The sequence below is a fragment of the Coptis chinensis genome, chromosome 1 (assembly GCF_015680905.1).
Source record: "Coptis chinensis isolate HL-2020 chromosome 1, ASM1568090v1, whole genome shotgun sequence".
Taxonomy (NCBI): Eukaryota; Viridiplantae; Streptophyta; class Magnoliopsida; order Ranunculales; family Ranunculaceae; genus Coptis; species Coptis chinensis.
This window is the reverse complement of record NC_141456.1, coordinates 46,227,928-46,242,856: the sequence shown is the minus strand read 5'-3', so window position 1 is coordinate 46,242,856 and position 14,929 is coordinate 46,227,928. Positions and strand designations below refer to the sequence as shown.

Genomic DNA, 14,929 nt, shown 5'->3' with positions numbered 1-14,929 from the left:
CGATAAACGGAACATTACTAGCATCTCCAGTTACGTCAAGCACACTTATACCTCGAGCCCCACGTTCATGCTCTTCTTTCAATTGAAAGTACGTCTGCTCCAGTCTATCATAATCTTGGCACACAGCGTCATACGGCTTGTCGAGCTTTTCGAGCAATCGATTTGCGGTTCTTAGCATACTCAATGACCGTATTCAACCTTTTCCCTCAATTCGCAATCGAAGTGCCATTGTCGACCTCTCCAACACAACGCGTCATTGTACATTTTCCTTAGACCCTCCATTTCTTTCTTTTCAGCCTCTTGAACGATCTGCACGTTCACCAATTCTTCCTTAACCTTCTCCAGCTCGCCTTTCTCAGCTTCACTTATCTGGGCCGTCTATTTCAATTTCTGATACCCAGCAAGCAACTACAAAAGAAACACCAACGTTAAGTCCAACCACAAGACAGAAAGATGACAAATAAGATGAAAGCTTACCAAGTAATAAGCCATATCCATGGTCCTCAGATTCTCATCCAGATCTTTGGCATCCAGCTCCTTCCTGTCACCATCTAGAACAACTCCATCCAAGATACAACTAGTAATGGGTGCCGACCTGAAGCTGCAGTCAGATTGTTTAACTGCAAACTTCTTCCCCATCCTCTCACTAATGTAGACGAGGTTGCGATCTAGGTCATCACCCCTGCTGCTAACAGAAGCCAGTTTACCACTTTCTCTAGCAACCGCTTTTCCCTTACCTCCCACATCAACTTCCAAACTCATCCCTTTCTCAAAACTATCCAAGTCGGGTATGCTCAGATCGAGCCCGCCCCTGGACCTCGAGCTCCTAGTCGCCTTCCCGCCAGTTTGCTCGGCAAAGCACCCGACCCACTACCAGCAGAGCAGTCGGCGACCCTAGCCACCTTGGTGGCCCTAGTATCAGGTGCATCTGCCTTCCGCTTAGCCAGGATGCTTGGCGGCGAGGCACAAATCCGATCTCCTCCAGGTCTAGAGGCGAGCCCTCCCTCGACCTCTCCTGTGAAACGACCCCCACACCTTCAGTGCCACCATGGACAGGTCGCCTCAGAAACCACCACCGAACCCAGAGGTCCCAGCTCCTCCGGCAGGACGCCCATACCCAGAATAGTTCTTATTCCTTTCTTCCCTAGTAACAATCCCACTGTTTCCCCTTTCCATTGATGACTCAGTAGACGACTCACTATCAATCAGACCACGCACTCGCTTCTTTTGGTTCCTTCTCTTCAAACGTATCTGACGACCTCCCCTCTCCACAAAGTTGTTCGCTACTTCGGGCAGCCTTTTTTGTTTCTGAGCTCAACTTAGCTTAGAGAACTTCTCAATAACCCCAAGTGAACTTCCCCTGGAAACACTGACATCTGCAAAACGTCAAAGAGATGAATCAAATTCAAAACCAACTACCAAAACAGATGAGCAACAGACAACAAAGCGATACATACCAGCAAAATTACAAACCCTAGTTTCAACACTAAACCCAGGGACACAATAATTTCCAACCACCAACAACGGTCACTTTTCCTAGGGTTCGTTGCTAACCCCATCCAGGACGCTCGACTTCCCAGTCAGTGTTTGTAAACTAAAATTGTTGGCCCTGAACCGCTTCACAGCATAGTGCTCCACGATATCAGCGATACTCACCGCTCTCATTCAATAGATCAAATACCCTTAACAAATGCCAGGTATTGCCAACGAACTGGCAGGGCGCTTTCTCACAAAAGTTTAAAAACTCACAGGTTAACCAAGAGAACGGTAACCTCATTCCAGCCCTCAACTGTCCCTCACAAACCACCACCCCATAATCTCCAGGAACGAACTCTGTACTAAAAACGTTCTCTAAAGATCCCAGCTCGTATATAGCCAGTTTGCTAACCGTTATACCACAAGCTTCCCTTAAGTCTACAAAACAATTTACAACGTTCCTATCTACAATTATCGGAGGCAAACCACTAGAAGAAGAAGATGCCATAACAGAACTGGAGTTACTCGCTATAGCTATTACAGATCCTGATCTCACTTCTACCTCCTCACTCTCGAACCCTAACGACTCCTCTATTACTTCGTTAGAACGAATGTCATCTGAGTCAGACATTTTTTACTTTCTCTCTCTTTTCTCAAATAAACGACCTAAACAAGATTACAAGCAAAAAGAACCTTCAAAGCAAGAAGAGAAAACGAAAATGGAGGAAAGACTAACTTGGTTACTCTAAAACCTTTCGCAAGTTCTAAAAAATGACAAAACGATGGCTCTCCAGTTCTCCAAATGCGGTTTTGTACAAAAACCTTTCGGCTCCCAAGGCAAGTCATGATTGCACTCAAACCCTAGACGACCGCGTCCACCTTTTATAACGTCTTTTTGAATTCCACAAAAACGAGGGCGGGGAATTTCTCATTACACCTGTTTGCATCCTCATATGTACTAAACACATGTTATCGTTCTCTCTCGGCCAAAGTCGCCCTTTGCCAAAAAAGCGACTTCTATCGAGATGGGGAATATGTGAAGGAGTAATATTCACATCTAATGAATATCGCTGCGTGTCCGGTGTATACTGAGAAATACCAAACTGACCTCATATCCTCGTCCCTCAAAGCTCGCTTCATAGTGACTTGACTTCGGGCAAAGAAACCGATCTCACGTGACGTTCCCCAGCTCGCGCTTCTAAGTGACTCGAGTCGAAAGCAAATGATCTCGCCAGGCGACCTCCATAGCTTTAATCCTCTTGTTCACAATAATGGCTCAAAAGCGTCACGTCTTTACTATAGCCATCAAGACCGAGACTCGGTGCACGCTTTTTAACAATCAATGTCCTTAACTCACCATTAAGGCTCGCAAGTGACTTGAAGACCTGGATCTCGACGGCGGGAGAGAGCAAGAGGCACGGTGCAACTTGCCTATATAAAGAGGAGGAGGAACTACGGTTGACCTAATTTAAGTCTCCCCAGAGAAAGAACTTGATAATGAGGCGCGCTCTCGTCCATATGAACTTCGGTCAAATCCGACCACAAACACCATCTTTCCCCTAAACAAACCTACATTTGGAAGGTTAACCAAACATAACCTCTACATTGAAGAAGCAAAAGTTAATCTGCAATCGGGTTGTAATAACTTAGTGCCTTCTTTTGTCCAAGTTTGTTTAATCGAAAGTACGACCGAGTTGTATTCTCTGCTTGCTTTATATTAATGAAAGTCCCTAACTCCCTATATCCTATATTTCTTATATATATATATATATATATATATATATATATATATATATATATATATATATATATATATATATATATATATCGGCGGTCAGCGGTCTGCTTACCATACTTTTTATATCATAGTTTATACCACACCCCTTTACAAGATGAATTAAGTGTTAATAATTTGTGGATATGATCTACTAACCATTGATAATATCTCCACAAAAATTCATCCCATTTCGAAATCTCTAACCTAGTTAAAAATCGTTATCAATTTTGATTTTTTTTTTTTCGCGATTCAGATTTTACGATTTTGCAATCATCTTTTGACATAGTTAAACATTATCAAATTAGTTGAAATTTTGTAGAGATGATCTTCATGGTTTCTACAAAAAATTATGTTATAATTAACATTTTACAGAAAGTTGTGGGGCATGGTATAAAAAGTGTGGTAAATGGAACCCTCTTCTATATATATATATATATATATATATATATATATATATATATATATATATATATATATATATATATATATATATATAAAATATATTATATATATATATATATTATCTCGTAATCCATTTATTCTTATATTTTTTTAGCTAAATATAACCGCTTACATAAATAGATACTACTCGTTTAGTACATACATTTCTTACATCCAAGTTCAAGTTCAGAACATGTGCTAAGAGATTGGGCTGGAATGTGTTCTCAGTTCTCACACATGCAAATTTTGGTAGGAACTGTTCTTCCACATCCGCTACTGATTCCCTCTTTTTCGACTCGTTACTCATTCTTTGTCTCACTCTACGCGAAATGCCCAATTCTTTTCTGTGTTAACACCAAATGGGAGTGTCAAAGCAACCTACACCCGGAATTTGGAAATTTGTCTTTGACGTACCCGACCCAACCCAAGCTCAACATTTCAGGTTATAACAGGTTCGTATTTGAGATGCCTCACAATAGATAATGGAGCACAACAACCCCGTTATTTTCGTTAACAAGAACAACAAACCGATATAGGCCGTAAGCCCGTAACCTCTTTGTCATAAAAGAAAAAGAAACCATTGGGCAGTTATCATTATTGTTTGTTTGTTATGGAAAGGAAAATGTTTTGGAGTCCGAGGCTCAACACTCGGAATTGAACATTTTCCTTTTCTCAATTTTTGCGTAACAAACAATAATGGAAAAGGAAAAAAGAAAATAAAATTCAATAAAAAATATGTAGTTTTCTATTCCTTTTTTGACCTCAGAAGTAACCAAATGGACGCATCAAAAGAAAAATCTATTACATTATTTTCTTTTCTATTCCATAGTAGATCGCTCATTAGTTTTCCTATCCTTTCCTTAAGTTAGTAAACAAACGTAACCTAAATTGCTAAATGCAGGGGACATGAACAATAATATGTATATGTACAACCTAGACTGCCATAAAATATAACATTCAACCATTCTAAGTTGCTTTCTCCTTTTGCTAATGAATCTGCTACTAGGTTCCCTTGCCTGAGAATGTGATTATGTGAACCAGCCAAACATGGAGATCGATCGGCTCAGATGGAAATATTATGGCTAGTCTGAAGTGAACCGTATAACAATCTAGGGTATAATCTACAATAAACTTGGATAACACTTCCAAAAGTTATTCCTGAAATTCAAATTCAATAATATCTAAGGTGAAGATAAGAAAGGGAGCATAAGATTGAATGCGCTATAAGTATATGTCGACATATACCTTTTGCTCCTCATTATCAAGAGCATCCCTGATAGCATCAACCTTTGCTGCAACTCTCAACAGGGTGCACCCTCCACCAACTACAATGCCTTCCTCAACAGCCACCTGAAAACCATTGACAACACCAAATTATCGTACACATTTCTCTGTGTTCTCAGTATTCAAGTAAGACAACATTAGCATAAATCAAAAGATACCTTGGTTGCATTAAGAGCATCTTCTACACTCAGCTTCTTTTCTTTTAGCTCAGTCTCAATTTGTGCTCCGACCTAGTGAGTTAAGCAAAAAGTTCGTAGTGAGTTAAGCAAAAAGTCCAGATAAAATTATGACATAATGTGGCATATATAACTTTGTTCCAGTAGAGGTGAACAAAGAATAGCAAACAAACAAAGATATACTATGGCTGAAAAACACAATTGAGGGTCAACTGTATAGAAAATAAAATATATACCTACTAGTCAAGTACGTTATTTGATTTCTTCTAAGCACGCTACTTGTCAAACCCATTGTTGTGCTTTGTTTCCAATCAAATTAAGCTCACTACTCTACCTCTTGCAGCACCAACTCTTATCGCTTCATGAGAAACTTTAGATTAATGATTTTATCAGAATAAGAATTTTGCAAAGGAAACTAAGGTGACGCAAACCTTATAAGGAAAGACTGTGATTAACTTTCAGACTTTTAAAATTGTTACTATTTGCACAATTTTTCTGATAGTTTAGAAAAATATTACTTGAAAGACAATTAAATTTTATAAAGTTTTATTACGGTAGGAGAAGGTCAGATGATGCATGGCTCTATAATGATTTTAAAGACAAATGGAAAGAGACTTAGTTCAATATATATATAGCTATTGAAAGCAGAATCACCGTCACCTGAACTTGCTGGACAACTTCTTGCTCATCGGAATCAGCCAGTATATGCATCTGGGTGTCCTTCATAATGTTAGAGAAAACTGTACAAACGAAAATACAACGTTTATAACATTGGGCAGTAAGAAGAAAATCATAACATTTCCAACTTAAAAATCTAGGTCAAAACGTAAGCGTGTGAAGAAATCTTACATAGGTGATACTCTCCAAATCTTGGGCTAGCAATTTGTCGTCTCAAATGCTGAATGCTCTCCTACGTCGAGCGTAAGAAGAAAACAACTTTAAGGTGGGACACTGATTCTTTTGATGTTGAATCAACTATTTCTACTAAAAACACTTCTTTCTGAAGCAACTCTGATTGTGAATACACAACATTTACAATGCTAACCTGCATATTAACCAAATATAACTCTATCATATGGGTCTAATAAATCATACAGTTATAAATTGCAGGTAATTAATGAAGTCCAAGGCTTTTTTCTTGGATAATTTTAACGGCATAAATAAACAAATCATAAAAAATTATTAGAATAGAAAAACAAATCAAGATGGGGAAAGGGGAGGGTGGGTGTACCGTTTGAGAATCAACACCATTTTTGCTATGTATTCTCACACTGGTGAAATCAACACCATTTTTTGTGCTTGTATCAACGCATATGCAAACAACCATTTCTTTGTTCAATAGGGAATATAGATTAAAGCGCATCTAGTAACTCGTTATGAGAATATATGCAAATCTAAATCTCAGACTTTCAACTTACTCCACTATCTTATTCTACTTAAACAATTGATAGGACTGAGGGTAGACTATTCTCAAATCGAGTATCTGTTCAAATTAGAAAGGAAGGGAATTAATTAGAAATGAATTGAATATAACCTACCTCCTGAGCCAAAGAATTACAGAGATTCTAATCTTCAACCAGAAAAAATTACCTAGTTCCTAAGAGGCTGAGTACAAAACTAATGCTTAGTCTTCACTTTCAAAATCAATCCACACACAGATCACTTCTGTGACTTTATATCCATTCTCAGGTAGTTCTGTTGTGGGATTTGGTGCTTTGGTATTCTGAACCCCAATTTCGAAAGGATATTCCAACTTCTCTTTGACTTTCCCAGATTTTCAAGTTCTTCTTTCATGCTTGATCATTCTTTCTCTAGCTAATTGGACTTCAATTCATAATGGTAGCAATATGGTCATGGCTACCAAAGGTAGCTCCATTAGCATTTTTAAAAACGCATAATTTCCCTAATACAATAATTATTGGCACATCCGAAAGTGCAACTAAAACTGAAGTTCAGAAATCCTGGATTTTGGAAGTTCCAAAAGAAGGTTAATCAACAACCAAAGGGAGTGCTCTAGCAAACTACGGCATAAAATGTTTTATGGTTAGATAGAAAAAATGTTTCAGCAGTCTGTATGTTTCTATCCTCTCCCTCTCTTGTTGTCTCTGCATCTCAGCTGATTTCTAGTTCCACCCACAGCAAATGTCACTCTCCCACCCTCTCTACCTCCTGCTTCCACATTTGATGCGGCCATGTGGGTGAGTTCTACTTCCCCATATTCTGCTCCCGCCATTTGCTTTTTCCTCTCCCTCATCCTGCCTAAAAGTCACTCCATCACATTGCAATGCTCATAAACAAACACAAATTATATTCTAATTTTATCCACCAAACACAGGGTTGTCTGTACGTATGTGAATCCATAACCAACCTACATATTTCTTGTTAAATTAGTATTTGTTGGTAACAAATAATAATACACCATCATTAACGATAAGTGAACCTAGTATTCTTCAAATTTTTTTTTTTTTTTTTTTTTTTTTTTGGTAAGCCTGTTTTAAATGAGATCAGTAACTCTTTGATGCTGGCGGGATTCGAGCCCCAGACCTCTGGTATCATCACCCAAAGGTTTTACCGACTTTGCTAGTCGGCACCTCCAGTATTCTTTATTCCCGGTAGGTGGTACTGTTTTCTGGACATGGTAATAATTCTAGTCGTGCTAATGATTGCTATTATATACCAATTGTTAGAGAAACCAAATACATGATTATTGATAATCATATAATCATTAAGCACTCGATTATTGAAGCCAAATAGATTAAAGAAAAAAAAAATACATTACCTTATCACCTACTAAATAGAATAGTAATAGTCCCCATCTCGATGAATTTATTTAGGAGGAAAGATGCAATAGTGAATGCCTTAGCTGATGATTAGATTATAAAAGCTAGATTTCTAAAAGGGAAAAATGTGTTTACCCATTACTACTATCTAATCTATGAAATAAGGTTTGATTGAAGAGCTGTAAAAAAAAATGGTCAAAGAAAAAACATATCTAGGTGTACCTACTTTTCAGCTTCAATGGTTAATATATGTTGAACAAAATCCGAATAAGAGTTTAAAAAGAACTGAATGTTGTTAAAGGAACCTAAAACTCCTTCAGAAACAAAACAACTAATAAGAAAAATCAACCACCCACTTGATGGGATAATTACAAAGAATACTACATGTGCACATTATACCATACTGCATTGTTGCATTGATCACCTGACAAATAATATTACGGAGTAAAAGTTCTATAAAGATGTTCTAAACCATTGGTGTTACTTGGTAAGCAAGGCGCTTTCCACCTCCAGTTGGAATCGAAACAAAAGCATCATACGCACTCATTATTGCATTAATCACCTCCTTTTGATAGGGTTTCCAAAAGCTTTTTCATTATTGGACTTAAAGAGGAAAACAATCTTGTTTTTGGAGGAAGCTTTCTGCATAGAAATATTAATTGCAATTAAAGAAGGCAGTGGCTATTACAATGAATAAAAGAGAATCAAAACACCGAAACATGAAAAGGCTGAGAAAACAAAGAATGGAAATAATAATATAAACATAAGGAAAATAGAAAAATGGAAATCAAAAGCCAAATCTATTGAATGAAAATTATTTATTGGATGATGTAAACTTGTAAAGTTATCATACATTGTGGTTAACATCTGCATCAAGCCTACACTTCCAAGTAGGATTACCTGTAACCATCTCTACAACATCACACCCAATTGCACAAATATCCGAAGGCACTTCTTAATCGATTCTGGTTACATATAAAGTGGAGTGCCGTCCAAATTCTTCTTCTCATCAGGTTTTAAGAATACATTGTGGCATAATCACACAGCCAACAACCCCTACAGCTTGCCGAATTGTTCTTGAGCTTAGCTTTGGCACTAAAACACCTACATAGAGAAGACAACAGTTACAGCTACAACTTCGGAACAAAAAAAGAAACAAACTGAAATGATTGAACAATAAATAACACTACATTCGATACCTATTAGTACTTCCTTCCCACTGGGATTAGTTTCTCCAAACATCCAAGCAAACAATATAGCCATCGTCGCAATCAGAACCGTGAAAACAGCTTCCAATTTCCACACTCCATAGTTCTCAAGAAGCAGAAATATAAAACTGTACAAACACACAACATTTGATTACACTCAAAACACAAATTTAAGCCAAAAACTAAAACTGTTCACTCAAAAAGATGAAATTTTTTCTGCTTACCAATCAGTACCAGTGATGAGAACACCAGCCCAAAGTGGCAAGTAGCCATGACTCAAAATCTGAATAGCAATAGCACTACCAATAACTTCTTGAATATCAGCACCAATTAAATCCAACTCAGCCATAACCCACAACAAATACCTAGCCCAATTAAATGATTAAAACTCGTTAGTTTGAGATGAGAAAGAAAATGGAAACGATTGATTCTTCAAACATTTTCACTTGAGTAGTGTTCTTTAACCACTCAACAATTAAGGCTTCACAAAATGCTTAACTCATAACCACAACGAGGTAATCGATCCAAGATTCTCACAATTATCAGCGATTTCATAATTATTGAGTGGATCATGGAGCATGTTGAAACTGCCGCATGCTCTTGCACCTCAAGCAACTCTTTTTTCATTCAAATTTGAAAATAGCTAGTAAGCTAAGATATACAAACAATATCCATTTAAATGATACTGTGAACATACTTTTGCAAAAAAGTTGTATTGATTTTGCCTATTTGCATCTCATATTCCTTTGTCTTATATCAGGATTATTAACTATTTTCAGTTATTAATAATCGTTACCCTGCTCAATCATGAAAAGTAAGCAAAAAGATTAGCTATCACTTATCACTTATGCCTTCATAGAGGAAAAGTTGAGTTCAAAGAATAACCTATAGAGCAGCCAACTCAAGAGTCCTAGGAACTGTTATACTTGGACCTGCATTATGTCAACCAAAAGATAGATGTATAAATTGAAATTAATCGAGCAGCATCATGTACAGAAAAATAAATGTAGACTTGAAATTATAAAAATAAAAATTGGAAAAAAAGAAAGAAAGAAAAAGGATCTTATGCTTCTTAAATTTTAATTTCACGTACATGTGAACATTCAATAGTATGTCCTCGACTCTGTGCATCCTTAAGATAAAACATTATTCCCAAAAAGGAGTAATGGACATGGACTGTGGACAACAAAAGACAGTTTATTTGTCTTGTCTTAATAAACAATATAATGTAAATGATATAGACGTTAAGACTGGACCTGTAAAGTGATGTCTTTGACTGCCTTGTATGCCACTGACACATGTCCTGAGTTTTATCCTCTGATGAACAACCATAAGTTATTTATCGTCCAGTCCATGTATGATGGTGACTGCATCCTATGCAGTAGTTGCTACATCGTCCTGATTTGAGGAAATTGATCAAAGGCAATAATCAAACAATTAAAATATAAAAATATAAAAATCTAACAAAGAAAAAATTTCTAGCTTGAAGCCCAAGTGTCTTCATATGAAGTTCTCCATTTTAAGTAATTTCAAACTCAAAATCTAAGACTAAATATCTCTTTCAACACCTATTCGGTCTTTAATGTCCGAGCCATCATTACCACTGTTTCCATGAGAATATCGACTTGGGGAATCTCCTACTTCATCTGCAACACGCCGTCTGTTGTGGCCATCTAAAACTCCACGAAGGAGAATACCTAATATTCCTGTGCAGAGCTTCGGTGCTGGTTCTATTAGGTAGTGTTCTGCCCCTTGCAGCAACACAACATGCAGCTCCCATGATAACTCAAAATGTATATAGATTACAAATCTAGCCAAACAATAGAGATCACATTCACCTTCTTGCAACTATATTCCACATTCTCAAAACTATCAGGTTTCAAAGAAAGCCTCACAACCATGGTTTAGAAAGTAAAAGAGACTACTTCCCATAACGGCCCTATAATCAAGTAAAAGTAAATAACTCCGTGAAGAAATGGGCAAGTAAAAAAAAAATGATCCAATGCAAGAACAGATATAACCAAACAAATAAGGGCAACCTAACTCCATCTCTTGAATTAAACTGATGAACATATAACCCCATTCAACCAAATGCAATAATGAATATCCCACCCCAAACAAAACCAACACGTATAAGTACAATCAACCAATGAAGCTATAAACAAAATTAAGAACACCTCTACTCCAACTCCCTAACTAGACACTAGGGAAGAGTGGAGAAGAAGAGTGATGGCGGGAGAGAACAGAAGTTGGTGGGAAGTGGGAGAGAGAGTACGCAGGTATTTGGGGAGAAAATCGTGGAGGAAATACTTATTTCCTTATTGGATGATTGGGAATATGTTTAGTAACACTGAGCCACTAGGATCGCTGGTAGCTTTTACCAGCAAATATGTTGGTGAACACTAACTAGTACACCAATTAAGAATAGTACAAAAGCATATCCCCAATTAAGAATAGTACAAAAGATCATTTATACATATATCAGCAGGCTACTAGCGCAAGTGGATTATGCCAATCAATTACTGTCTTGACAATGGTGATGCATCAAAGTATAGTACAACCAGAATCACTTGTTGTTTCAGACCTACTCTTAAAATCAAATGATATTTTGGTGTTTACAACTAAGAGACACTGCTGAAATGTGAACAGATGCTTTACACCGCTTCATTTTACATTAATGATCGATTACATTTTCCTCTACTCTTGCAAAACTATCAAAACTCAAGGGAACACTAAACCTTAATGCTTAGACCCATCTATAATAATAGAAACAAAGAAGTATGACGAATTAATATCCTTCCTTACATGGATTTTCTTTTCTTCTGGAGCTTTCTCCACTTCAAATATATCTGGTATGACAGACCGGAGAAGACCATTATGACACTACTCCACTGCTTTGCCGACAGGGGATTACCACTAAGCACTGAAGAAACCACAATGCTCACAAATTTCCGAGTAGTTGTGATGGTGGTGTTGGCAAGGGAGCCAAATCTGCTGATGGTCAAAAAGATAAAGTTCTGCCCAACTGCCCCACACACACAAAAGAGAAAAATATCCCATGCTGCCTCTGGATGATCTCTACAAAACTGGACTGCCTCAAATCCACTTCCACGTGACCAGCTGAACATGTATACGATGTTGTATATGGTACCCCATAAATTCATCCCCAACATTATATCCCAAGCACTCGTTTTAGGGTACCTGTGTAACAGATTACAAACGGTTGAGCTGGGGAGCATGAAGTTATATATGCATTGATGTATTAAATGAATGTGTTTCGAGAGAGTATTCACTACATGAAAATTGATTTGCTAGTGATCTGTAACCCAGAATAGTAACTGTTTGTTATTACTTGTGAAATATCAGATTATATAAGTTTTTTTGCTTCATATAAAACATCCTCATGCTTTGTGAAGTGTAAATAGGAAGTGGGATTAAAAAGTGTTGTCCTAAAATTTGTGCAAATGCAAACATCAAAGGAGTGGTCTTTAAAAGGTTCAGGCTCAAACTTCATTTCAGTAAGTTCATAGATTGTCGTACAAGTACAATGGAGACTGAGATGAAGACCGGGTATTGCTTCACTGCCGGATGGGTAGGGCACATTAAGAACCTTCAATTCTCTCACCATACAGGACTACACAACAAGGCATTTTCTTAGGCATCACCTTTCAGGCTTGCAGTTGCTACTGAGGCTAAAATTTCCTGGCAGCTTGAGTATCAGCTACAATGGCACAAATTATGCATGATGGGCATTGGCAATGGTGATAACCACATTCTTAGTTATATCAATATATTAACAGGGGGAGGGGAGAAAATACGGATGGGAGGGATGAGGTAAATGGAATTTACATAAATTGATATGCACAGAAGTGACTACCCAATTTCTGAACATTCATACCTTGTTGAAATTGAATCCTGAGTGGCATTTGTAAATCCACAAATGCTAAGTTCAGGAAACATAGCCCATATCCAAGAGGTGCATTTGGGTGAGCCAGCTTGCTTATGGTCTTTGAGCTCGCCTATTGTTGTCAACAAAACAGAAGAAAAAATAAGAGTAAAGAGAAAAGCTAATAACTACAACGCAAAGTTTATAAACTGTAATGGAACTTCATATGGATAGTTCTTCTGCTCGTTAATTCAACTCCAAGTACACAGTCCTCACCTTAGCAAGAGCAAATGCAGACACCCCTCCAGCAACAAGGAAAGTGCACAGGTACTCAGGAAAAGTATATTTAATACCATAAACTAGTGCACCCATCAACATAACTGCATGCAGGTCAGAGATCCATCAGTCAAGTTATAAAACGTGAACCACAAATCCTACTATTGTAACAAATTCATATTCGTGGCTGCATAAAGGAATTCATACCTGGAATCATTTTTGAAGATTTAGCCAGGACCTGCAAAGGAATAATAACAATGTGAGTAAAGTTAATATGCTTTTCCATCTAATGAGAAAGCTATATGGACAGAAATGACGAAAGATTTAGTATTAAGATATCAGAGACTTAAAGACCATCACAAATGATGTAGCCTATGGTGAAAATAAAAGTATAACGTGCCTGGGCAGGGTAACTGATGTATTTTAAAGCTTGAATCCCCATAGCTGGACCAATTGTGTTTGAGATACCAGCGCTCCAATAACTCCACCATGGAGCTCCACCACTGCTACTTCTGGACCATATCTTTAGCACTGCACAAGAAAATAAGAGTAAACAAATTTGTTAAGAATAATAGATTCATAAAAAGAACGTCCAAAGGGAGAAACTAAGGAAAACTTACTCATAAAAGACCAAATTAAACAAACTACATTTTGTGCAAGGTTTAGGAATGAAAGATGCTCGAAGCGTTTCCCTTCAGGACCGAACCGCTTGGTTGATCTGAAACACAATATTATTATTATAAACACAGGTTTCAAAGATTGATTGCAATTAACAAGACAAAGAAAAAGCTTACATAGTCTCTTGAAGGACTCCTTGTGTGATATAGGATGACCAGATTCCAGCAATGCAGAATCCCAATAACAATGCTCGCCCAACTCCACTCCCATGCCTTTCCATCCCCGCCTGAAATCTCGCCGGAATTTATGGATCCTGCTGAGAATTACGCTTTTTTTCAGAATTGGAAAAATTGATTTGATTCTTCTTCGTTTCGACAAAGTTGAACTTTATAAAGTACCCGCGAAGAATCACACTGACACGTGGCGATGTTTCATTGCGTAGTTGTCGTCACTCTCTCTTCTTATTGGTCGTTGACACGCGACCAGGTTACTTGGGTTTAAAATGGTCCAAGTTTGTTAGACAAACTATGGGCCTTATGTTTAGACTTTAGACTTTGGTATGGTGGACTGTGATTGCAAAACATGCAAATCACAGCACAAAATGCACGTAGCAACTAGCAAGAAAATCTTCTAGCTTCTAGGTGCAATTTTGAGACAGACTCTTCGAAAAGGTGGTGCTTTCATAATTATTAACAAATCAAACGCCACACAGTCAATTGTCCAATAAGTCAACGACTGAACAAGTTAATTGCACTAGCCTTCTTCGTTTCCGAACCACGTACTCCTCTCATTAAATTTGTTTTTTTTTGGTGGGCCAACAAAACAGAAACCAAAAAAAAAGTCTTGTCACGAAATTAAGAAGAGACATAACGGGATAACCAATTTGCCAGCTTATTCGGCTAATTTGCCCACGCTATTTATAAGTAGTAGAGTAAAAGTGTGCTACATTTGTGCATTGTCTTTCCTGTTTCTTTGCTCACATATATAACACCGGAGAGAGAAGATGA

At 37.5% G+C, this 14,929-nt stretch overlaps 1 protein-coding gene and 1 pseudogene across 8 annotated transcripts; both read right to left on the bottom strand.

Annotated features, from left to right (window-relative positions):
• Positions 1-264: 264 nt before the first annotated feature.
• LOC147524285 (metal transporter Nramp2-like) lies at positions 265-11,018 on the bottom strand. 7 transcript variants are annotated; one of them, XM_086602737.1, is made up of 9 exons: positions 8,788-8,941; positions 6,745-8,576; positions 6,004-6,199; positions 5,815-5,894; positions 5,391-5,512; positions 5,137-5,208; positions 4,940-5,044; positions 478-1,376; positions 265-408 (listed from the first exon to the last, which is right to left on the bottom strand). In XM_086602737.1, exons 8-9 carry the CDS (start codon positions 760-762, stop codon positions 379-381), a joined length of 315 nt encoding a protein of 104 aa, XP_086458863.1. In that variant the 5' UTR covers positions 763-1,376; positions 4,940-5,044; positions 5,137-5,208; positions 5,391-5,512; positions 5,815-5,894; positions 6,004-6,199; positions 6,745-8,576; positions 8,788-8,941; the 3' UTR covers positions 265-378. The 7 variants fall into 7 exon arrangements, with proteins under 7 accessions (XP_086458863.1, XP_086458867.1, XP_086458875.1 ...); XM_086602725.1 differs by lacking the exons at positions 265-408; positions 478-1,376; positions 4,940-5,044; ... (2 more) ...; positions 5,815-5,894; positions 6,004-6,199 and adding exons at positions 9,134-9,270; positions 9,367-9,507; positions 9,840-9,939; ... (2 more) ...; positions 10,399-10,540; positions 10,744-11,018 and having other exon boundaries at positions 8,161-8,576; positions 8,788-9,038; XM_086602741.1 differs by lacking the exon at positions 5,391-5,512.
• A 676-nt stretch (positions 11,019-11,694) lies between these two features.
• On the bottom strand, positions 11,695-14,352 carry LOC147524284 (UDP-galactose/UDP-glucose transporter 3-like; annotated as a pseudogene). Its single transcript, XR_015219055.1, has 7 exons — positions 14,099-14,352; positions 13,925-14,022; positions 13,705-13,835; positions 13,512-13,542; positions 13,305-13,408; positions 13,041-13,161; positions 11,695-12,343 (listed from the first exon to the last, which is right to left on the bottom strand). The product of XR_015219055.1 is annotated as a UDP-galactose/UDP-glucose transporter 3-like (transcript).
• Between the last annotated feature and the right edge of the window lie 577 nt (positions 14,353-14,929).

Coding starts and splice junctions, on each gene's coding strand:
- LOC147524285 (XM_086602725.1), bottom strand. CDS start 9,877: ATGCAAATAGGCAAAATCAATACAACTTTTTTGCAAAA. Junction 9,271..9,366: donor CTCATCACTGGTACTGATTG/GTAAGCAGAAAA, acceptor GTGTTTGTACAG/TTTTATATTTCTGCTTCTTG. Junction 9,039..9,133: donor TGGGAAGGAAGTACTAATAG/GTATCGAATGTA, acceptor TTCTCTATGTAG/GTGTTTTAGTGCCAAAGCTA.